The sequence below is a fragment of the Theropithecus gelada genome, chromosome 5 (assembly GCF_003255815.1).
Source record: "Theropithecus gelada isolate Dixy chromosome 5, Tgel_1.0, whole genome shotgun sequence".
Lineage (NCBI taxonomy): Eukaryota > Metazoa > Chordata > Mammalia > Primates > Cercopithecidae > Theropithecus > Theropithecus gelada.
The window spans coordinates 57,290,586-57,314,802 of record NC_037672.1 but is presented as its reverse complement, the minus strand read 5'-3'; the positions used below and the strand labels follow the sequence as shown (position 1 = coordinate 57,314,802).

The 24,217-nt window shown below is 40.8% G+C and overlaps 1 protein-coding gene across 1 annotated transcript in view; it reads left to right on the top strand.

The window, feature by feature from the left end:
- Positions 1-6,244: 6,244 nt before the first annotated feature.
- Positions 6,245-24,217, top strand: part of CDS1 (CDP-diacylglycerol synthase 1) — a 74,104-nt gene continuing 56,131 nt past the window's right edge. Inside the window, exon 1 of the mRNA XM_025386586.1 lies at positions 6,245-6,870. Within this exon, the coding sequence (XP_025242371.1) occupies positions 6,754-6,870 (117 nt within the window). The 5' untranslated portion in view covers positions 6,245-6,753. The remainder of the gene's footprint in view (positions 6,871-24,217) is intronic.

The following is a 24,217-nucleotide window of genomic DNA, read 5'->3' as shown; positions in this document are numbered from 1 at the left end:
TTCCTGTTCTAGGATTTTCCCAACGGTCTGGAGGCCACAGTCTTCACCACTCCCATTCATCAACTCCTCCCAGTTAAATGTATAAAAATGCATCAAATGCAAAATGATCAAATGTATAAATTATTGTTGTTTAGGGGAAATTAATCTCCATAATCATTAGGGATATTAGTATAATTTGGGGGGCAAATCAATGACATTTCTGAAAATATGACAAAATTATTTTTTACTAAATCAAACTATGAGAAAAGAGACAATTGCAACAAACAATAGGTATTACCAGAAGTATGTAAACTTTAAAAGTCTTTTGTAATTTGCAGGAATAAAATACATTCACTAGTGAAATAATTTTAAAAACTTATTACTGACTATATTTTTCAAACTAAAAATGAGGCCTCATATAGTCTGGGAAATTCTTTTTTTGCTATGGGAATATACAGATGTGAAAAGGTTTTCAAAATAAAATATGTATATAGTTACATATTTAATAAATACTCTTCATTGAAAGAAAAACGTACATGTAATTGGGACTATCTGGAAAAATCCAAGATATGTGATCTTCCTAACAATAATTTTTAAAGTGTTGTACTTCATAGACTCAGTTAAATCATTATAAATGTATGATTTAAATGCACCGTTATTTTATGTACTGTGAAGAAAAATAAAATGGCCAATAAAACTATGACCCAATGTTTTCTTATTTCACCAACTGTAAGACGCACTGTGATTTTAGAGGAGTTAATACATAAATAAGTAGGATGTCTTAGAAGAGAAGTATAATGTTTATTTCTTCTAAAAGATATAAACTGAAGCTTTTATTTATCTGATTAGTAAGGCTCTTTTCACAGAGATCTTAGGCTATTATTGCATTTTACAAGAATATGATTCCTCCTATTAAACTATTATTAATAATAAAAAAAGAGTTTGTGGTGGAAAAAACATAAGTAAGAAAGGATTAGAAATTGCAACTCTGGCATCCAGTGACTGGTGCCTACCTCAGTGGCAGAGCAAGCTGTCATATCCTGTTCCAGTGGATCTAGCAATGGTGGCCTCAATTGAGGTGTTAGGAATAATTTTGACTGTAATCCTGGCTGTTGCTTGAAATCCTTTGTTTCTCTCAGTTTTCTATGCTGGGTTCTTCAGTTCTTCCAAGAGTTCTGTGAACTTCTTAACATCCTTTCAATAAGTTCCTTGTCTGCCCAACTCAACCAGAAGCAGTGTTTTTTGCCACATACTTTAACTGATACCTCTGGATTTCTGCAATTTGTTGAAGAGGAATAATTGATATAGTTTGAAGCAAATCAGTGATCCGGCCCTTCTAAAGACAGTTACCAATCTCTTCCACTTCTCCAAATGATATCCTCTCTCTCTCTCTCTCTCTCTCTATATATATATATATAGCCATATTCAACAATAACAGAATACTTGAACCATGCAGTATAAAAAGCTCACATACACCCATTTTAAAGGCACAGTTTATAAAATTTTAGAATATGTTGCCTACTTTACAAAGAAATTAAATCAACAAATGTAATTTGCTTAGAGCTACTAGGATTCAGTGAAGAACCTAGAAGTGGGAGGAATTCCACAGTCATCATATTATATACAAGGTAGACGAGTAGCAATTGATTTCAGTTAATAATGGGGAAAGCCAAATTCATTAATTGTACTACCTCAGAAGGATAAGGCACAAATTAACTAATTGGGTTAACTGTTGGGTGGGCTGATTTCTTTGTACTTGTTTGCAAAATCTCCCTACCCTATTTCATAATTTCTACCTACCTCACCAAAGCAATATCAGCATATTCTTACTTCTTCACAGTCCTCTGGGGTGTTGCAGTTTAGTGAGTTTAGAAGTCAAATATTGTTCTCCTCAAGAAACGTAGCTTTCAACAATATGAATGATAATAATAGGTAACACTTGCGTAGTGCTTCACGACGGCCAGACACTATTCTAAGTATTTTACATATATTAACCAATTTAGTCTTCATAAGAATCTTAGGAGGAAAATATTACCTTATCCTCATTTTGCACATGAGGACACTGAAGTTAATTGCCTAAGGCCAGTAGGTGGCAGAGCTGGGATTTGAACTCAGGCTAGCTTCAGAATTTACGTGCCTGTTATAACAAACTATCCCCCACCCCCAACTTTAGAAGTTGCTTGTTTCTGCTGCTATATATTTGTACTACATTATGAACCAGGCAGAATTTGAAGTATAAAAACTTAGCTTTCATTCCCAAATTTCCTTTCTAACCTTTTACATCTGAACCTCAGATTTTTTTTCTTATAAAACAGGAGTAATATTTGTTATGCCTAGCTTACAGATTGTTGAGTAGAACAAATGAAATAATGTATGCGAAAGTGCTTTGTAAAGTGTTATGTAAAGAATTATTACTTAAGCTTTGAATGGACATGTCAGGATACAGCTTCAGCTGTGTATGATGAAAATGTTGCTTAAAGCAAATTAGGTCACAGCTAGATTCAAGCTATGATTCAAGCTAGCTTCAAGCTATGATTCAAACCCAAGTTCTTGGTACATAAACCCCATACTTCTAACTACACCATAGCACTCTCTCATCTGATACTCTGTCACTACAATACTTGATAGTACACCATTGTTTTCCTATGCAGTTCCATTAAAAATAAAAATGTAAATATAAGTTATACTTCAAGATTTTCCCATAAAATGTTTCTCTGGTGGCCTAAATCAGAAATTCCTACCTCCAACTTATAAACAAAGCTGACAGAGGGCAACAGAGAAAGATAGGTCAAGCGACAAAAGCTGTAACTTGGGTAGCTAAGCAACTGGAAATGCTTGGCTGAGGAAGATTTCTTCCGCCCCTGGCAAGCTGGGGACATTCCAACAGGGCACCTTTGAGCCTCTGATGTGAAAAGCAGCTCAGATTCACATTCCCACCCCAGAAGGGCATGTTTATCAGTCTGGGAACATTCTGAGGACATTCAGGGAAGAGTAGTAACAAATTGCTTCATCTCCTACTCTCACTACTTCAGGCAACGTCTCTGCATCTTATGCTCTTATTACTTCCAGCAAAAGAGAAGGTAAACAGTAATCTAAAATAAAAACCATATAAACAATAATGTTAGCACTCTCTAATCTCTCTAGCAAATTCCTCATTAGAAGTTGAAAATTTTTTATTTTTTTAATTTTTAATTTTTATATATTTTTTTGAGACAGGGTCTCACTCTGTCACCTAGGCTAGAGTGCAGTAGAGTGAATAGGGGTCACAGCAGCCTCGAACTCCCAGGCCCAAGCAGTCCTCCTGCCTCAGCTTCCTAAGTAGCTGGGAGTACAGGCACACGCCACCATGCCCAGCTAATTTTTAAATTTTTGTGTAGAGATGGGGTCTCTATATGTTGCCCAGGCTGGTCTTGAACTTCTGGGCTCAAGAGATATACATGCATCGGCCTCCCAAAGTGCTGGGATTACAGATGTGAGCCACCACGCCTGGCTGGAAAATCATAAAATCAATCCAAGAAGTGCTGGCTGGGTTGTACTATGTGATTAGGCCTATGCACGTGCTTAGGGTTTCCATGAAGCCCTTCAGCAGGATAAATTCAAGAATAGTTAACAGGTAAAGCCTTAGAAACCATTACACGCCAGATTTTGTGTCACCAAACATAAATACAATAAATTTAGAACACAAAAGTTCCCTGAATGAAAATGAAAGATAAAAAAGAAAGAAAAAGGAATAAGAAAAAAGACATTGAAAAAGTCTGAGAACACAGTTGTGTTGTGGTTGAGTATGTTGCGCTGTATCTTAAGTAAAGTCATTACTACAATCCCTCTTAATAAGTATTAAAATCAACTTCTCTCTCATATAAAGTGAAAATGAAGAAAAGTGAGTACCTATGTAAGTCTAAAACAGACTTTAAATGAAGAAACAATAAATACTATACATTCATGGGTTGCATAACAATGTTTCGGTCAACAATGGACCACACATACCACTGTGGCCTATAAGATTACAACACCATATTTTTATAGTACCTTTTCTATGTTTAGATACACAAATACTTACTGTTGTGTAGAGTTGTCTAAGCAATAGGCTTTACCATGCAGCCTGGGTGTGCAGTAGGCTATGCCATCTAGGTTTAGTACACCCTGTAATGTTGCACAATGATGCATTTCTAAGAATGTATCCCCACTGTTAAACAACACATGAGTGTATATATTTCCTTGTTAGGCTGTACCTTTGCCATCCCATCGTTTCTTCATTCACTTCTTCAGCAAACATTGTTACCTATAGAAGGGTGGTGTTTGGCACTGTGGAAAGAGCTAGACCTGTAAAGATGAATAAGCCGGTTCCTGCTGTCTGGGCTCAGTCTGTTCACTCAACTAGTGGTAATAACTATAATGAAGAAGATTGAAAGAAATTGCTGTCTTAGCTACAATACAAGAAGGAGCAGAGCTTAAGAAAGGTGAGGTAAGTAGAACCTCACATTCTATTTTGGCGGTCTTTGCATTGGTCCCACTTTTCCTGGGTTGGGGAATACTGTTTCTTCTGTCATGCGCTACTGTCCTCTGCTGCTCCCCTTTGTCACCCCTCTCACTCTCTTTTTTCCTCCTGCAGCAAAGGGAAAAAGTCAAAGAGGCCATGAGTGGACTAGGGAAAGGGGAAACAGGAAGTTGTTCAGGTACCTTGTGTACTAGGTCTCCTTTTCTTGGGCTATAGGGAAAACCAAAGGCTGGATTCTGACCGTCTAAAAGCTAAAAGGGACCACAGAGGCCATCCTTACTATCCGTTTACAGCTGAGGACACTGAGGCTTAATAACTTACCAGGCCATGCAATTAGTGGCATTGGCAGCACTAGAACTCAGGCTTCTTGACTTCCAGAGAGTTAGAATGGAGCACTTCTAATCCTTTTTGCAGAGTAGGGTGGTAGCCAGAGAGGGAAACCCTACTACTGGCTTCACTAGCTTCTTCAGTCATTATTTTGATTATCTTCTTCACTATCAAGCAGTCCTTCATTTCTGATCCTCCAAACAATTGGACAATTTATTAATGCAGTCACCCCATAGTTCTCTGTTCAGTAGGGACTTATTTTCAGCTCTTCTCTGTCATTTCCGCTATCCTCCCCATAAGGAACAAATTAGGGTTTCTTGACATCCTTTTGGAAACGTTGCAATCCAAACTAACCGCACAGCTTCAAAGATCCGTTTGGTGAGGTAAAATGATGTCTTTGTGTTCTGCTTTTCAATGCATCCTACTTTGACTTTTGGGTTTGCTCATTTGTTAGTAAATTTTCAACACCTTACTTACTTTTACCGTGTCAGTAATGACCTTGAGGAATTTATATAGTTGATCTCTTTGTATAAGGGTGCTTTCCTGAACCTTGCCCTGTGTGAAGGCCCACCTTTTTTCTTTGCTCTTTTTTTTTTTTTTTCATTTGTTAGCTTGTCAGTAATGACCAGGTGGCGGATACATGTCAAGAAAACTAATCACCTTCTAACAGGATTAGGACTAGAATTAACGCAGATTTTTTGCCCTCCTGTTCCCTCTTTGGCAGCCCAAGGTCCACCACTGCTCAGAGACTAGCTGGAGGGCAACTGCGCCCCACAGCATCTCACACTGTGTTGGGATCCTAGGTGGTGACCTTTGTAAGATTCAGTACCGAGTTTCTGGGAGATGGCGCTGCGGTTGTGATTAGAACTGTTGGCCGACGCACCTCTGGACGCCCAGCGAGGCAAAAGCATCTCCTGTTTTCAAGGTGATGACACTGGGCGGGAATGCCGCGGGGCCAACCAGTCGGTCCTGCCAGACAAGTTTCTGGTCCGGTGAGCCTCCGACCCGCCGCGCGTTGTCGAGCTGACATGGTCGGGGTGGCGTTTGAAGGAGCAGTGTTGAGTGCTGTCAACATTTAGCGGGCGTCTTTGAGTAGGTCCTCCAGTCCTCGCAGCGGCCCAGGGACAAGTCTGCAAGTTTTCACCGCTCACTTCCAGCCCGCACTGGCTCCGCCTCCGCCTCCGCCTCCGCCTCCGCCTCCGCCTCCGCCTCCGCCTCCGCCTCCGCCTCCGCCTCCGCCTCCGCCTCCGCCTCCGCCTCCGCCTCCCAGCTCCTCCAGCCTCCTCCCGCCCCGCCGCTCCCACCTTATCTCAGGCCCCACCTGCCAGCACGCAGAGGCGGGGGCGGGGCCGCGGGCCGGGATCGTGACGTCACCTTGCGGGGAGGCGGGGCTGTGGGAACCGCAGTGCAGCGCAGAGGGGCGGGGCTTGCGGCGCGAGACACGGTGCGGGAGGCCTGGGCAGGGAGAAGTGTGCGGGGCTGGGACCCGCCGGCTCCGAGTCCGGCTCCGAGTCCGGCTCCGGGGGGCTGGGCGGGAGGGGCTGGCGCGGCAGCGGGAGCCCAGCGCAGCGCTAAAGCGGGTCAAGTGTCCTCCTTTTCTCCCCGCCCCTTCTCCTCCTCCCACCTGGGCCTCTGCGTGGAGACGCGCACCTGGCAACCGGAGGCCGCGTCTCCGCCTTCTCGGCTCGCGCCTGGCTCCCCGAGCCTGCCCGGGACCTCCGCCGGAGCCGCGCTCGCTGCAGGCGGCCTCGAGCGCTCTCTCGTTGATGCCGTTTTGGAGGTGACCGGCGCGGCGGCCGCTCTATGGTGGGGCCGCGTTAGTGGCTGCGGCTCCGCGGGACTCCAGGGCGCGGCTGCGAGGTGGCGGGGCGCCCCGCCTGCAGAACCCCGCGCGCAGCTCGGGTTTCGGGGTGCTTGAGGAGGCCACCACGGCAGCGCGGGAGCGGAAGATGTTGGAGCTGAGGTACCGGGGAAGCTGCCCCGGCCCCGGGGAAGCGGTGTCGCCGCCACCCCGTGAGGGAGAGGCGGCCGGCGGCGACCACGAAACCGAGAGCACCAGCGACAAAGTAAGTGGAGCCGCGAGAGGCGGACGCCGCGCCCTGGCTGGGTCCTGGTTGGAAGCGGGACACCTGAGAGCAAGGGTGGGGCCCGTCGAGCGTCAGGTGAGGCTGCAGGCTGCTCGTGCACCTTCCTCCCTGCCTGGCACTGCTTCCTCCTTTCCCAGAGAGGATCGGGACCCGGGATCCCAGTGGCGGTGCGGTTCCCAGGATGACCGCGGCCGCTGCCTGAGATAAATGGGTTACTCAACACGGCTTACAGTTTAGTTTCATCCCCTTCCGGTCCTTTCTTCAGGATCTGGGGCCGACGCTGGAATCAGAATGGAACCTGCCCTCCTAGGGGCTGCAGTTAGTAGCTGCCACCTCACCCCTCTTCTCAGTAGAGGGAACAAAGTTAGTAAGGACTCTATAGAGACGTGCCACCGGCTCTATCATTTCATTGGATCCTGACGCGGGAGGCTTGGCTTCTCGCGCTATCCCATCTGCACTTTTATTTTCTCCGTCCTTTTTCACTATGATAGATTTTGGAGGTTTGAGAGTATCATGCACGTGACATTATAGTAATCTTCCAGCTTCTTTTGAGTACACGGCAGACAGTGCAATTCTTCTGTCTACCAGTAGATTTCATTTAACCCGACACGTTAATTCATGAAGACTTTTCACTCCCTTTTCTATAGATTACTCTTCTTTCACATTTAAGAATAAGTACATGTGATATTACCATCTGTTTAAAGCTAGAAAAGGAGTTCGGGCGTGTTTGGTAATACAGTGGTGCAAGTAAGAACTTGTGAAGAAATGCAGTTTTATGACCTTATGGACTGGATGGTTTGGGAAATTGGGCCAGAGAATAGATTGTTGTATCAAACCATCTGTTTAGAAAATTCCATTTTATTTGAGAAACCCAAAACATGTAAACTGTTTCTGGAAGCATACTTTGGAAGCAGGCATTGCCATTTGAATTACAGAAGTGAGGTGAATTGCCCAAGGTCAAGTTCGTGCCTCTTGAAACTAGAATCTGTTTCCTGATTCCTTTTCTTCTGATTTATGTGGTTGCTGAGACTGGCTGGCAGTTCTGATTTGGGAAGGATTCCACCTGAAAGTTGATGTTGATGAAATTGATGTAACCCAAATTACAAAGCCCTAATAGGAACATATCACATGATACCGTGAAATAAACACAAATGTGATTCTTAGAAACTAAAACTTTAGAATCAATGGAGTGACACTTTTTTCCCCTTACCCTTGATAGTAAGTAGAATAAAATGAGTCTGTAATAGAACATATGTGTCAAGGAATTACCCAAAATATAACAATTTCCAGCTACTGAAGGTTGAAGTTACAAAACTAGAAACAGTGAGCTGAGAATAGTCTTTGTGAAAACTGCCTTGGAAGCTAGACCCAAAATAGAATTAATTAGGTTGGGATTTGTTTTTTGTTTTGTTTTTAGCACCGGTATAGTTTAGTATCAAGGAAATACCAGCTTCTCTATGTTGACTCCCTTAACTCGACAAAACTAACAACCTTTTATTAAGATAAAAGATGTTCAGGAAGCCATGCATAAAATACCTTTGGAATTAAGGTTTTTTTTTTTTTTTTTACACCATAATGTATTTAAAATGGAATGGAAACTACTTCTGTGGTGTGATTTGACTCATTAGAACTGTTGTCTCTAGCTATCTGTGACTGGGTTGCCTCGCTGCATATTTATTTATTTATCAGTGCAGTACTGTTGGTTTTCATTAACACATGTCCAGCTGGATTTTGTTTTCTGAAAGTAGACTTTGCTATATGTAACCTGTTTTGTCAAGATTTCTTAGACAAGGATGAACATATTCAAACCGTATCTAAAATACTGCTCTACTTTTAGAGTTTATCACAAGGAACTTTTGACTTGGCAAGCTTATAGATGTTGAACTCTATCCCTGTCTGTCCTTTCTTATCAGGGTGTGTATTTGAATACACCTATATTTCTAGGTCAAGGGCTATTTTAAAATCAGTTTGCACACTGGAGGCTGGTTAATAGTTGGTCAATTCAAACTCATTAAGGGCCTTCTCTGTTCTATTGCAGTAAAGGCAAAACTCTTGGGGAATTAGTGAAAGAAGTGAAGGAGGTACATTATATTCTGCTATTATAATACACTCCCATGCATTGCCATTTTGTAGTCTTTTAATAATGGTGTTATTATTAACATGACACTCCCTTTGTTGGGACTGGTGACTTGTGCTGAGGGAAGGCTCTGTACTCCAGATAATTAGCAAGTGAAAAAAATACTTATTACCTGCAGGGGAATGTTCCCAAGTGTTAAATTTTGGAGTGGTACTTGAAAAATGACAAGGGACCCCTTCAAGGCACCCTGCAGGAGACATATATGAGTTAGATTTATTAGAAGTCTGTACAAGGTTCATTGTTAGCATAGAGGGCATGGCCTCTACCTGGAGACTGCCGGAAAAGCTCTAAACAGTAGGTGAGGATTGAACTGGAAGTGAAAAGATTCCTGGGACTCACCAGGTTTACAAGGATTTGGGTTGGGTGTTCCAGGCAAAGGACATGTTGGGTTTTTTTCTTGAATCAGCATTCTAGGCAGAGGGTTGGAGATACAGAGGAAGAGATAATGAAGGTCCTGAGAGCAAAAGGAGGAGGCATTGCTTAGAGCAGTGGTCCCTAACCTTTTTGGCACCAGGGATCAGTTTTGTGGAAGACACTTTTTCACGGATGGGTTCGGGGGGATGATTTCAGGATGATTCAAATACATTACATTTATTGTGCACTTTATTTCTATTATTATTGCATTGTAATATATAATGAAATAATTATACAACTAGCCATAATATAGAATCTGTGGGAGCCCTGAGCTTGTTATCCTGCAACTATACAGTCCCACCTGGGGTTGATGGGAGACAGTGACAGATCAGCAGGCATTAGATTCTCATAAGGAGCATGCAGCCTAGATTCCTTGCATGTGCAGTTCACAACAGGGTTCAGGCTTCTGTGAGGATCTAATGCTGCTGTTGATCTGACAGGAGGCAGCGCTCAGGTGGTAATTTGAGTGATGGGGTGTGGCTGTAAATACAGAGGAAGCTTCGCTCACAGGCCACCCACCTCCTGCTGTGCAGCCGGGTTCCCAACAGGTCCAGCACCTAACAGGCCGGTACTGATCTGTGGCCTGGGGGTTCGGGACCCCTGGCTTAGAGGACATCATCAGTAGTACTTAAGAATAAGGGCTGAGACAGAACATGGAGTTTAGCAAAAGGTCTAAGTAGAAGCAGGTTTAGGTTGAGGAAATTGAGAGGTGAAATGTTGGTAGTTATTATTATAAAGTGGCAGTGAAAGGAATACAGGATGGCAGCTAGAGAGACAAGAGGATTAATGAAGATTTTTCTTTTCAGAGGAGGGGAGATATATATTTGTATGAAAGTCAAATGAGTAAAGATGTTGAAGACAATGGGTAAGCCCTAGGAAAAAGAAAGCAAACATGGGGTAGAGACTGGATTATTGGGATATCCAAGGAAAGGAAAGAGGGATGCATGACCCTTCCTTAAGAAAAGAAAGACGGAATGAAGGGTGGATACAGGAACATTTTGAAAAGCAGAAAGGAGAAGATCAAGTGTTCGATGCCTTCAGTTAGTAAGGTAGGAACTCAGAACCAATGAGCTTCAAGGGATCTTAGAAACAACTTGGTTTAACTCAGTTCGTATATATTTGTATATATTTATATATAGTTTGGTATATATACAATTATAAACAATAAATTTGTGTTCAGTTGAATCTTCACTGAGTTTGATAATTCTGTATAGTACTATAATAGTTACCTTTTGGTCATTTCCTATCACATTTCCCAAAAATGACAGTTCAAATGTGTTCCAGTCGCATTTGGTGTTGTGTGACTGTGTGTTAGGAATATCCCCATTTAATAGCTGAGAAGAAGAAAAACAATGGGAGTGACTTAGGCCTGGGGAGTGCCAGAGGTCCTGTGAATGACCACAGATTCAGCTCGGCAGGGAAGTGGGCTGGTGAAGATCTGATGGGTTGAGTGGGAATGAGCATTGAAAGGGAAAGAGCTAAGACCTGACTTACGTAGAGACCAAGGGAGAACTTCCCCTCCGCCCTCTGAAGACTTGCCAGAAAAAACTGACAACAGGCAGATTAATCGGAGAAATGGCATACAAATTTATTAATGTGTGGGATGGGAGGAGGGAGACAGAGTGATTACCTGAACCCCAGAAGGAGGCACAGAAGCTCGTATACCATCTTGAGGCAAAGGTGGTCCTGTCATGTAGATGAAACCTCATAGGGAGCAGCCCTCAGAGAGAATAGATGGTGAATATTTCTTTCAGACCTTTAAAGGTGTCAGACTCTCAGTTAATCTTTCCTAGATCCAGACAAGAGAGAACCTCAGAGAAGGCCAGGTTGCATCAATGCAGATTTTCTCTACAGATGCAAATCTCCCTCACAACAGACAGCTTTGCAGGGCTATTTGTTTGCAGGCCCTCAGAACAGCCATCTCAAAATATGTCAAAGAAGTATAATTTGGGGTGAAATATTCTGATTTCCTTCACTTGCTAGACCCTGAAGTGGGAGAAAAGAGGGTGCACATTGAAGCTGTAGCCAGTCAAGGGGAGCACACGTGGAATAGTGTGTTTTCAGGTGAGGTCCCTGTGTGTTTGTGCATGGGGCTGCTACTTAGAGATTTTGATTTGTGAAGTTGAGGGGAAAGCAATCCAGAGATCATTTAACTTCTGTCCTCCATTTGAGATGTGTGCAGCTTCTTTCATAAATACATTATTATTTTCAAATAAACTTTTAATTTTGGAACAACTTTGATTTATGTAACCACCCCACAGGTTCTTCTTGCTTGCTGCCCAGATAGAACTGGTTTATCAACACAGGATAATTGCAATAGAGAAAAATAGTTTAATGCACACAGAACTGGCTAAACAGGAGGCCGGAGTTTTATTACTCAAATTAACCTCCCTTAAAATTTGGAGGCTAGGCTTTTTAAAAGAGAGTTTGGTGTGCAGCAGTTAGAGAATGGGTGCTGCTGACTGGTTGGGGAGGCAAATTACAGGGGTATGGAAAACGGTCCTTGTATGCTGAGTCCACTTCTGGGTGGGGGGCCACAGGAGTTGCTGGTTTGGCGGACTTACCCAGTCATCAGAAATATAAAAATCTGAAATTAGTCTGTCTTTTAAAAGGCCAATCTTAGCTTATTTAATAGTGATATTATGTAGAGAAGGAATTGTAGAAGTTGCAAATCTTGTGATTTCCAGAGCAGTGGCTGGTAATTGTTTACATGTAATCACAGCAAAATTCAGTCCCCTCTCATAATCCTAAATTTGTGACCTGTTATTAGTTTTATAAAGGCAGTTTAGTTTAGGGAAGAGCTATTACCATTTAACCTATAAACTAAATTTCTTCCAAAGGTAGCTTGGTCCTCACTTGGGAATGACCATGGGCATCTTGAAGGTTAAAGGCAAGATAGAGTTGGTTAGGTCAGATTTTTTTTCACTGTTATAGTTTTTGTAAAGATGGTTGGTTTCATTTACAGAAGCATTACAAAGGTTTCTGTGTACTTTTCACCAGCTTTCCTCTAAGGTTTGTATCTTGCATAACCGTGGTACATTGGTCAAAACTTAAGAAATTAACATAGCTATAATATCATCTTAGACTGCAGATACTATTCGGAAATTCACTGGTTGTTCCACTGTCCATTTACTGCCCTGGAATACAATCCGGGATTCAGCACTGCATTTTGTCTACTTTATTTTGTTTTTGTAAAAGCCTTAGTGTGTTTTTGTAAATTACTTTTTCATTTTGGTGCACTTCACTATAGGTTGTGCTAATGTCACCTGTAAGTGTAATGAACATTTTCTATAGTTTTTCATCTAGATCTAAGCCATTAATAAAATATTATGGCTTAGATCTAGATTTCTGGACTACCATTTGGGCTGATACTCCCTAACTGTTGATGAATTATCAGTCAGTATTACCACCTAAGTAATTTTCCATGATTCAGCTTTTATCATGCACAGCATATTCATTTCATTTAATAACATTTAAAAAAAAATGCTGGCTTCTGAAATATCAGCAACCCAGCCAAGTGATAAGACAGAGCTAGGTTTTTAGCTTACTGCAGTGAGGAACACTTCCACGGAGCCTTGGTAGTATTTCAGAGGGGGAGAAGCAAGGTGTAACTTATTTGAGAATTGGAAGTTTGATTTAAGGCAGGTCTTTTATTTTTTATTTTATTTAATTTTTTTTAGACGGAGTCTCGCTCTGTCGCCCAGGCTGGAGTGCAGTGGCGTGATCTCAGCTCACTGCAAGCTCTGCCTCCCGGGTCATGCCATTCTCCTGCCTCAGCCTCCCAAGTAGCTGGGACTACAGGTGCCTGCCACCATGCCCGGCTAATTTTTTTGTATTTTTAGTAGAGATGGAGTTTCACCATGTTAGCCAGGATGATCTCAATCTCCTGACCTTGTGATCTGCCCGCCTCGGCCTCCAAAAGTGCTGGGATTACAGGCGTGAGCCACCGCACCTGGCCTAAGACAGGTCTTTCAATGTGGGGAATTGATTAGGTTTGGGTAAGGGTCACAATATAACAGTTTGGGATTGGTGGATAAGCCAGATAAGGATTTTGAGGCAAAAGGTTTCAAAGAGTCTTAGGACTAAACTGTTCGTTGATGCTTCCTTTCAAAGAGTTGATGTGTCTTTTAGAAATTCTTGTAAATAACATGAACTTCTAGCAAGAGTTTCCTGGAATACTCAAGTTATACTAACGAAAGAGTGAATCTAAAGGCATGGTAATGTAATAGTAAGCTCTGTGCAGGTTAGGAACGGTAGTTAACTTGAGATTGCTAAAGAATATCTGAGGGTTACCACATGAATTTTTACTTGCTGTTTATGATCTTTAAACAATTCATTTTCTTGTTATTTTGAGAGAAATTACCATAGAATGTCATCAACTACATCAAGCTTTGGATGTGTACCACAGTGGGTTTTTTTGATGCTGTCATGCTGAGGAAAAAGCTGAGGTGCAACATAGAATTTAAAGACAATACCTGAGCCAACTTTAAAGACTTCACTTGAGCCAAAGTGAGTACACTGCCTGGGACATACTTCCAGGTTGCCTGGGTGAGTGCCTTGGTTGGCCTTTCTTATAAGCAAGTTTTTAAAGGCAAAAGGTAGCAAAGAATGGGCTGGTACAAAGTTGTTTGACAGGAATTCTCATTGCCTTACAGAGATAATATTGATAAGTGATTGGCTATTCAGTTTTAAAACGTAAGGTGTGAGTTACAGTGTCTAGTATATGGTATTTTATGGCTACTTGGTATCAGTCCAGAGCCAACATAGTAAGTGGCTATGTTGTTTAGCTCAAACGGTGAGAGACATGACTGTTGACATGTTTTAAACGCTTCTCTGGGCTTGATAATTTAATGAGACTCGTATTCTTCAAAATAAAAGTTTCTTTTCCCTTTTAATGCGAACAATAGTTTGTCAAAATATACTGGGGAAAAGTGGGACAATTTAATGTGCTCTGGAAAATTATGAAGAAAAATTAAGATTATATACACGTAGTATGAGTATTCTTTATGTGTTAATGAATTTCATTTTTGTAAAACAGGCTGTCACGTTTCTTCCCAGATAACACAGATAAATACAGGGGTTTGGTGTGTTTGTTTTCCTTTAACCATTCTATATTTGGGGATGTCTTTTCCAAAAATACAGATTTTAGTTCAGTGTAAAGAACATAGGTCATTTAGGGAATTATAAACATATTTCTTAAGGCTTGGTTTGGTTCCGTGCATTCAGTAAATACTTGTTGAGTGCCTATTATAAGCAAGACACTGCTTGAATGTTATTTTTTTGTGGGTTTTTAATACTCTTTGAGAAAAGAGGTGGTGTCAGGATTTGTTTGTTGCTCAACAACTAATTGTAGAATATATTAGTCTCTTGAATTATGGACTTTCACTGCATGGAATAATGATATAAACTAATTTTTTAGTGCAAAATAATTTATAATTTGCAAAATACTTGCTTATACTTAAAATTAATTTTAGTCTCTTAACAATTATATAGGCAAGGGAGATAGGTTTAGTTTACATATGAGAAAATTGGAATTTGACAGCCTAAATGCCCTGCTCAGCATCATGGTATTTAGAGCCAGGATTTACCTTACATTTTCGAATTGAAAAATGTAAATGATAAATCAGATGTGTGGTCCTAAATGTATAAAATCAATTAAAACATTGAAAAAAATCTTACTCTGTTACTACCTTGTGTGATTTTGGACTAATTTGGTCTTTTTGTGTCTATGAAATGTTGGCATTGAATTAGAAATTTTTAGCTGAAAGCATGTAATTGGGTGATTTCAGGTGCCTAGATTTAAAACAACACTTCAAGTATTTCCTCGCTTACTTATGATCAATTACAAGAAATCATTAGCTTTTATTTTATTTTATAGCTGTTTATACTTTATTTGGTTGAGAAATGTTTCAGAACCTAATGAGAATGACATCACATTTTGAAACGACTCTAGAAATGGAGAGGAAGTAATTTCATTAATAACCAATTTTTTGTTGTTGTTGTTGTTTGTTTTTTTTTTTTTTTTTTGAGGCAGAGTCTCACTCTGTCACCCAGGCTGGGGTGCAGTGGCACGATCTTGGCCCACTTCAAGCTCCCCCCCCCCCCCCCCCCCCCCCCCCATTTCAAGCAATTCTCCCACCTCAGCCTCTCAAGTAGCTGGGATTACAGGCACGCAGCACAAAGCCCAGCTAATTTTTGTATTTTTTAGTAGAGATGGAATTTCACCATGTTGGCTGGGCTGGTCTTGAACTTCTGACCTCAAGTAATCCACCTGTCTCAGTCTCCCAAAGTGCTAGGATTACAGGCATGAGCCACTGTGCCTGGCCGACCAATTGGTTTTTGATTGTCCTGAGATACGCCAAGTTTATGATCTAAGTATTTACTTATTTTCTTATCCTCAAAAAGAGGTGAAAGATATTTTTCAGGACATGTCATTGAACGTTTGTTTGCTTAAGACTTTCTCAGAACTATCAAGATTTTAAACTTTTAAAATATGAAATTGAAAGGCACAGGATGGGAGAAAAAAGAGTCCAGTCCAGAATGAGGAGCTCATATCTATGGAAATTATAGCTGCTTTTTGCAAACTTAGCAGCTAAGAAAGCAGTGTTGCTTTTTTGCTTCCTGGCTATGGTTGCAGTTCCCTTTATTTGCCGGAAACCATGGCCAGCTATTTAAGAGCTTTCTGCAAGGCTGATGTGGCCAATCTGACTTCATCACCCGTGTGGCCCAGGTGGGACCAGACACCTTGACAGTTAAGTTTTGACTCACTGCTACCTTCCAGTCCCAAGCAGGTCATTTCACAAACAATGTGGGGCTGTCTGTGGGTCAATGAATATATATTAAGCCCATCTGGAACTTCACATTTTATGTTAATATATAAAAATCCACATTTGGGAAACCAAATTGGGCTCGTCTTTCAAGGCTGTGCTTTTTATTTTTTCACCTACTTATACTGTGCTTGTACTTGAACCGTCTCAAAGTTGAGGCTTCGAACAATTCTGTGGGACACTATTCATGTAGAAGTCAGTGTAGATAGTGCCCTGGAATGCTGCAGGTAGTAGTCTCATTTATAATAATGTATACTGCTTTTAATAAATACGAAGTTGATACAAAAAGGTGTACAAAGTATACAAGAAGATAAGGATACCAGCTAGTGACCTGGTTGGCTTATCTTCTCAGAGGTATTCCTTCCTTGTCTTGATAGGTTTACAACATATGTTTGCATCCTCTGTCACCTTAAATAATGAGTTTCGAATGTATGATTATTTGATCCTAAAGCTTGAGGATGGCCATTCTGGAGCTTAGATTCAAGTTGCCTTGAGTATACACTCTGATTAGCAGCAGTTACAAGGTTTTTGTTGTTGTTGTTGTTGTTGTTGCTGTTGTTATTTTTTCTCCTTTAGATAGAGTCTTGCTCTGTCGCCCAAGATAGAGTGCTGTGATGCAATCTTGGCTCACTGCAACCTCCGTCTCCCAGATTCAAGCGATTCTCCTGCCTCGGACTCCTGAGTAGCTGGTATTATAGGCGTGCTCCACTACGCCTGGCTAATTTTTGTATTTTAGTAGAGACGGGGTTTCACCATGTCGACCAGGCTGGTCTCAAACTCCTGACCTCAACTGATCCACCCGCCTCGGCCTCACAAAGTGCTGGGTTACAGGCATGAGCCACCATGTTGGCCTACACGTGGATTTTTAAGGAAAAAAGAAAAGGCAGTTCCTAAGTTGTTTAATAAGAATTTAGATTAAAATAAACTATTGATTGGCTACACGTTGTTCTTTGTATCATAAATTGCAGGAAGATAAGGGGTGAGGCAGCGAGTCTGGAACAAATGCCTTTAAGTAATTGCTCCCAGGCACGGGTGTGGGGTGTGACTGAAGTCCCATACTCCGGGGCCTGATAAATTTTACATGCCTCACATAGCTGGTCAGCTCAGAGCTATTTTTCTTTTCTCACCTCAATCAATATATTGTTTAGTGTAGGGGAGTGAAAATCCTTCCAGGTTTCTTGGCTGGGCTACAAATTAAATTGACATAAGACAATTAAGAGAAAAACCATTTTTCTCTTGTTTAATTACATATGTCCAAAACAAAACAGGAAAGAAGTGTCAGATTTTTGAAGTTTATATAGCACCCTGAGATACTGAAAGGAATAGGGGCTGAGGCTTCTAAGGGGTTCTGGCCACATAAGTTCTGGGAGGGTAAGGGGAGGAAATGCATGGTGAATAAAGGCTGTCTTGTTATGTGGTTAATCTCTCAGGTAATAAAAGCAGTCTCAGAGTAGCCATCTTCCTTATACAAATACTTTACTAATGTAGATTTCCTTTATAGATATAAATTTCTTTTATGAAATAACAACATTTCAGAGCTACTAATGTGTCTACAGTTTCTCAGAATTATAATCTTGAAATATACCAAAGAAGTGTATTTTGGGGTGGCATATTGTAGTTCCCTATAGTCATATTTTAGGGTAGTATGTCCTGAGTCTCAATATTAGTTTTGAAGTTTTCCCTACCTTTTTATTGTAACTTTTTAATAATATAAAAATGTTAAAAGGTTAGGACAATGATCTTCAGTATACCTAGGACTTAACTGTTATTAAGAGATTGCTAAGTTTACTTTATCTTGCCATATATACACAGTTGGCTCTCCATATCTATGGGTCATGGCTCACTGCAGGCTCAACCTCCCAAGCTCAAGTGATCCTCCCACCTCAGCCTCCTGAGTACCTGGGACCACAGGCATGCACCACCATGCCCAGATAATTTTTAAATTTTTTTGTAGCGATGGGGTCTCCTATGTTGGCCAGGCTGGTCTCAAACTCCTTGGCTCAAGCAATCCTTCTGCCTCGGCCTCCCCAAGTGCTCCCAAAGGTGAAGCATAGGACATGAAAACCCTCAATGCATATCGTCCAAGAGGTGGCCAAAATCAGTCTGGTGATGGTCAGTTTTTAGGAGAGGGATGCATTGTGAAATTGGCAAGCTGTCATATCAAAATTGCAAAGAGGGAGAGTCCAGTAGCAGCCTCAGATGATTGGCTAAAGGTGATAAAAGAAAGGGTACTCTGTTTCTTGTTTTCTAGAGCTGGTTTCTGCTTACTCCTTCAGAAAGAATTCTGGCTAAAGGTTAATGAGGAAGGGGCATACTGAGGCATGTCCAACCTCCTGTCCCATCGTGGCTGGAACTCAGTTTCTGAAGTTTCTCTGGTGTCCCTTTGGCCAAGAAGCAGTTTGTTCAGTCAGTTGGGGGGCTTGGGCTTTTATTTTTATTTCTCAATTATTTATAATACCTAATACATAATACATTATGTAAATTCTACATAAATAATTGCATACTGTCGTTGTAGAATATAGTATGCTGTATTGTTTACAGAATAATGACAAGAAAAAACTCTACATGTTTAATACAGATGCAACCATCTTTTTTTCCCCTTTGAATATTTTTCATCTGAGGCTGGTTAAATTCGTGAATATGGAACCCACAAATGTGAGGGGGCAAACCATCCTTGTTTATTTTGCTCTAAATAAATGCAAGGCAGAAAAGCTGGAGGCATTATTTATCTTAGCCCTGAAAAAGTGATATACCTGTGAGGACCAATCATTAATAAGATCCCTGGTAAAAAACAAGTTTGGGATGACAGTAATCATTCAGATTTTGAGTGAAACTCCTTAATTTTCTCCGTTCTTTTGTGTAATTCCATGGATTTTTTTTTTCTTCTAGTGATCTTTATTCTTCATTTGGAATTTAAGACTTACATACATGAAACCATACAAAGTAGTATGATCTTAATGTATAATAGAAAGGGATATTACTGGAGAAAGATCAGAAGGAGCCAAACATTTAGGAAAGTCTTAAAATGGGCCTTAAAATTAAGTAAGATTTGAATATTGTAGATAGCATCTTAGGAATGGCAAAAAACAGAGCAGCAATATTGTAGCTTGGAAGACTTGGCCCGATTCCATTTGGGGATAGAGAGATGACAGCCATAATTCCCTCAGCACATACTCACCAAGCTCCTGGTTGCAGGAATGGCCATGGTGGGTGAGACTGCTGGGTGAATAGGCAATCAAAACATGTCATACAAATGTTGGCATGCAAAGAACTGCACAAAATGGGCTGAGGAGCTCCATTAGCTTCTGATTGCTGCTAAAACAAATCCCTAAAAACTCAGTGTCTTAAAACAATATAACCTTACCTTGCAGTTCTGGAGGTCAGAAGTCCAAAATGGCTATCCCTAGGCTAAAGTGAAGATGTCCTGGTAGGACTGTGTTCCTTCTGCAGGCTGTAGGGGAAAATCTGTTTCCTTGCCTTTTCTAGCTTCTAGAGGCTAACTGCATACCTTGGCTGGTGGCCCCTTACTCCTTGCTCAAAACCAGCATCACTGTACCTCTGCTTCTGTCATCTCTTCTCTGACTCTGACCCTCCAGTCTTGCACTTATAAGGACCCTTGTGATTATATTAGACTCACCTGTAAAATCCAGGATAAGCTCACCACCTCAAGATCAGTTGATTAGCAAACTTAATCCTGTCCACTTCCTTAATTTTCCCTTGCATTGTATCAACATCTTCACATGTTCTGGGATTAAGACGTGAATATCTTGGTGGGGAGAGTGGGGAGGGAAGCATATTTTGCCCATGACAGGCTCCCTGTAGAAGAGTATTCTAGAAATTACATCTAGGTCGATACCTTAAAGATAAATAGGCACCAGTCAGGCAAAGCCAGGCTCAAAGCGGAAGAGCGTAAGTTATAAATAGAGGAATACTGTAGCACAATATTGAGAGGCTGAGACTGTTCACACTCTGGGGAGCGCAGAAACTTTAGTTTTGCAGAGCCTGGAGTGGCTGGGTGGGTGTGGCCAACGCCCTGGCTGGAGAGTAAGAGGAGGCTGGGTTTATACCCTGTGATGAGGAGGTGGGTGGATGATGTAATCAGATTTGCGTTTTACTCAGGCATTTTATGTTATGCTGAGACACATTTGTTTTTCTCTTATCCAGGCATTGGGATCCACCACAAAGTGTAACTCCTGATTGGATTACTAAGGTGGTGCTCTGAACCAACCAGTCACCTCCTTCCTTCAGTGGGGAATAGAACAGGGCTGCAGAGAAAGATTTGGGGACCAGTTTTTCCCTTTGCAGTTCAAATTTAAACAAATAAGGAGTTTTTATCAATTATAATTAATTAGTATAGGATAGGACCACAGAGCTGATGAATGAGGTAACCAGATTTCTGTCTATAAAATACAGTGTTATGGGAGCAATGGCTCACACCTGTAATCCCAGCACTTTGGGAGGCCAAGGTGGGAGAATCGCTTGAGACCAGCCTGGGCAACATAGGGAGACCCTGTCCCTACAAAAAATAACAAAAAATTAGCCAGGTGTGGTGGCTCTAGCTGTAGTCCCAGCTGCTTGGGTACCTGAGGTGAGAGGATCACTTGAGCCTGGGAGGGTGAGGTTATAGTGAGCCTTGATAGTGCACTGCACTCCAACCTGGGTGACCGTCTCGAAAGAAACAAAACAGTGTTACTAAGTCCCTTGACCATTCTCTATCTTTATAGAGGTCTTGAGCCTCCTCACTCTTGGTTCACCAAACTGCTGACTCACTAGGAAGTAAATCAGTTTAGTCCTTCTCCCCAGCACAGATAGAAAGCAGTTCCTTCTCTTCACTTCCACTCCTGGGAGAAAGAGAAGAAATCCATGCTTATATGAAAACCGTGAAGAAACAGACAGAAAATGCTGAAATCAGGAACATAGCCTCATGTTCTTTCAAGTAAAACTGTTCAGTTTCAAGATTTTTAAAAGGCTGCCTCCTTTCAGGTGTGGAGCTGTATGTCTCTGTGGGTTTCCTTTGGCTTAATTGCAAATCTTAATGCTGAACTGAGCTACAAGGATCAGTGTGCACATCAAGGGACCCTTGACGGAAGAGCTGACCCTGGTTTTCTAACTCACTTTTTAAGGGGCCAGTTGTAAAAGAGACAAAAAGTGTGAGTGATTAATATATAATCCTTTGTTTTATTTTTAAACCACTGCTTTACCTTCATTTGTTCAGAGACTTCCTTTTGGAGCCATCATCTATTTTTAAAATTTTGATTCTTATTTTAATTAATTTATTTTGAGGTGGGATCTTGCTATGTTGGCCAGGGTGGTTTCTAACTTCTGGGTTCAAGAGGCCCTCCTACCTCAGCTTCCTGAATAGCTGGAAATAGCTGCTTGCCACTGCACCCAGCTATTTTTTACTTTAACTGACATAATAGTTGTACATATTTATGGAGCACAGTGTCATATCTTGAAGCCTGTGTACAGTGTGTAATGATGGAATCATCCTCTTGATGAACTGTATCCTTTGTTCCCTGAGCCCCATGTCCTTGTTCTTGTCCTTTCTGTCCCCAGTATTGGAAAGCACCTCAGTTCTCTTTCCTGGACTGCTCTTTAAGAGTCCCCATGAACTATAAATGACATTCACTAAATTGAACACACTTAAAGTGCTATCTTAGCTCAAGATGTTATAACGAAAATACTATAGCCTAAACAACAGGAATTTGTTTCTTATAAGTCTGGAGGCTGGACGTTCAAGATCAACATGCTGGCCAATTTGGTTCCTGTTGAGAGCCCTTTGCAAACTGACACCTTGCTGTGTCCTCATGTGGTAGAGAGATTATCTCTTGTGCCTCTTCATAAGGGCACTAAACCCATTCATGAGTCTCCACCCTAATTGACTTCATAATCTTACAAAGGTTACCTCCAGATAACGTTACATTAGAAAGTTGCACTTCATTGTATAATTTGTTTTTTGGCAGGGACAGAAACATTCAGTCCATAGCAAATATAATTTGGCAAATTTTGACATATATATATATATATGTATATATGCCTATGACTATGAAGCCATCATATAGTCAAGATAATGAGCTAATCTATCACCACTAAAAGTTTTCCCCTTTTTGTAGTTCTTCTTTCATCCCTAGACACCTACTAATCTGCTTTCTGGCACCATAGATGAGTTTGCACTTTCTGCAATTTTGTATAAATGGAATAATGTAATACATGTGTGTATATATGTACATATATATGTATACATATATATACATATTTTATGTACATTTTGTCTGGCACCTCTTACTCAGCATAATTATTTTGGGATTCATCCATGTATCAATTGCTCACTTATTTTTATCACAAGAGAATATTCCACTGTATGGAAGTAACATAATTTGTCAATTTCCCTGTTGGCTATTTGAGTTGTCCCTAGTTTGGAGCTATTGCAAGTAAAGCTGCCATGAACATTTTTGCACAAGTCTTTGCTTGTATCTACACTTTCATTATCTTGGATGAATACCTAGGAGTGAAATGGCCAGTTCAGTTGTTGGTTGTATATGTAATTTTTTAAAAAACTGTGATACTGTTTTCCAAAGTGGTTGTACTATTTTATATTCTCACCAGCAGTGTGCAAGCCTTTCAGTTCCTCCACATTTTCTCCAAAACTTGGTGTGTTCAGTTTTAAAAGTTTACCCATTCTGATAGATGTATAGTAGAATCACATTGTGATTTTGACTTGCATTCCCTTAATGACTAATAATGTTGAACATATTTTCATGTATTTATTTACCATCTGTGTATTACCCCGAAATGTCTGCCCAAATATTTTGTTCATTTATTGAGTTGTTCTTTGTTGAATTTTGAGAGTTCGTTATGTATTCCAGATTACAAGTCCTTTATTAGATACGTGATTTGAAAATGTCTTTAATTCTGTGACTTGTCTTGTCATTCTCTTAACAGTGTCTTTTGAAAGACACTGTTAATTTTGATGAAGTTATATTTCTCATTTTTTTGGTGGATAATAATTTTGTTATCATACTAAGAAATCTTTGCCTAACCAAGGTCTCAGAAAGTTTATGGAAGATTTATAGCTTTATATAAATGTCTGTGATCTGTTTTGATTTAATTTTTATCTGTAGTGTGAGGCATGGATCAAGGTTCTTCATTAAAATTGTGTCAGTACCATCTATTGAGTTACCTTTGCAACTTTGTTGTTAATCCATTGACCATATGTATGTAGATTTACTTCTGGACTATTCTTTTCCATTGATTATTTTGTCTGTTATGTCAGTACCACATACAGTACAGTACAGTAGCTTTATAAGAACTCTTGAAAACAGGTAATATAAGTCCTTCAACTTTAGTTTTTTTCCAAACTTGTTTGGCTCTTCTATATTCTTTGCATTTTCATAGAAATTTTAGAAGATTTTCTCCAAAAAAGCCTTATGAGGTGTTTACAGAAGAAGGTGATGGTCAGCAAGGCTTGCAGCAGTGAATGAGAATGGAAATGAAGGGAGGCTGGGCACAGTGGCTCACACCTGTACTCCCAGCACTTTGGGAGGCCAAGGCAGGTGGATTGCTTGAGCCCAGGAGTTCAAGACCAGCCTGGGAAATATGGTGATACACCATTTCTATGAAAAATGCCAAAAAAAATTAGCCAAGTGTGGTGGTGCATGCCTTTACTCCCAGCTACTCAGGAGGCTGAGGTGGGAGGATGGCTTGAGCCCAGGAGTCTGAGGTTACCATGAGCCAAGATCACGCCACTGCACTCCAGCCTGGGTGACAGAGTAAGACCCTGTCTCAAAAAAAAAAAAAAAACAAAAAAAAAACCAAAAGAAAAAGAAATGGAGGGAAAGACAAATGACAGACTTGGTGCCGACTGAATGTGTTGGTTAAAGGAGGCAGATGTCAAGTGTTAAGGTGATGCCTAAGTTTCTGACCTGAGTAATTGGTTAACTGGATTGGT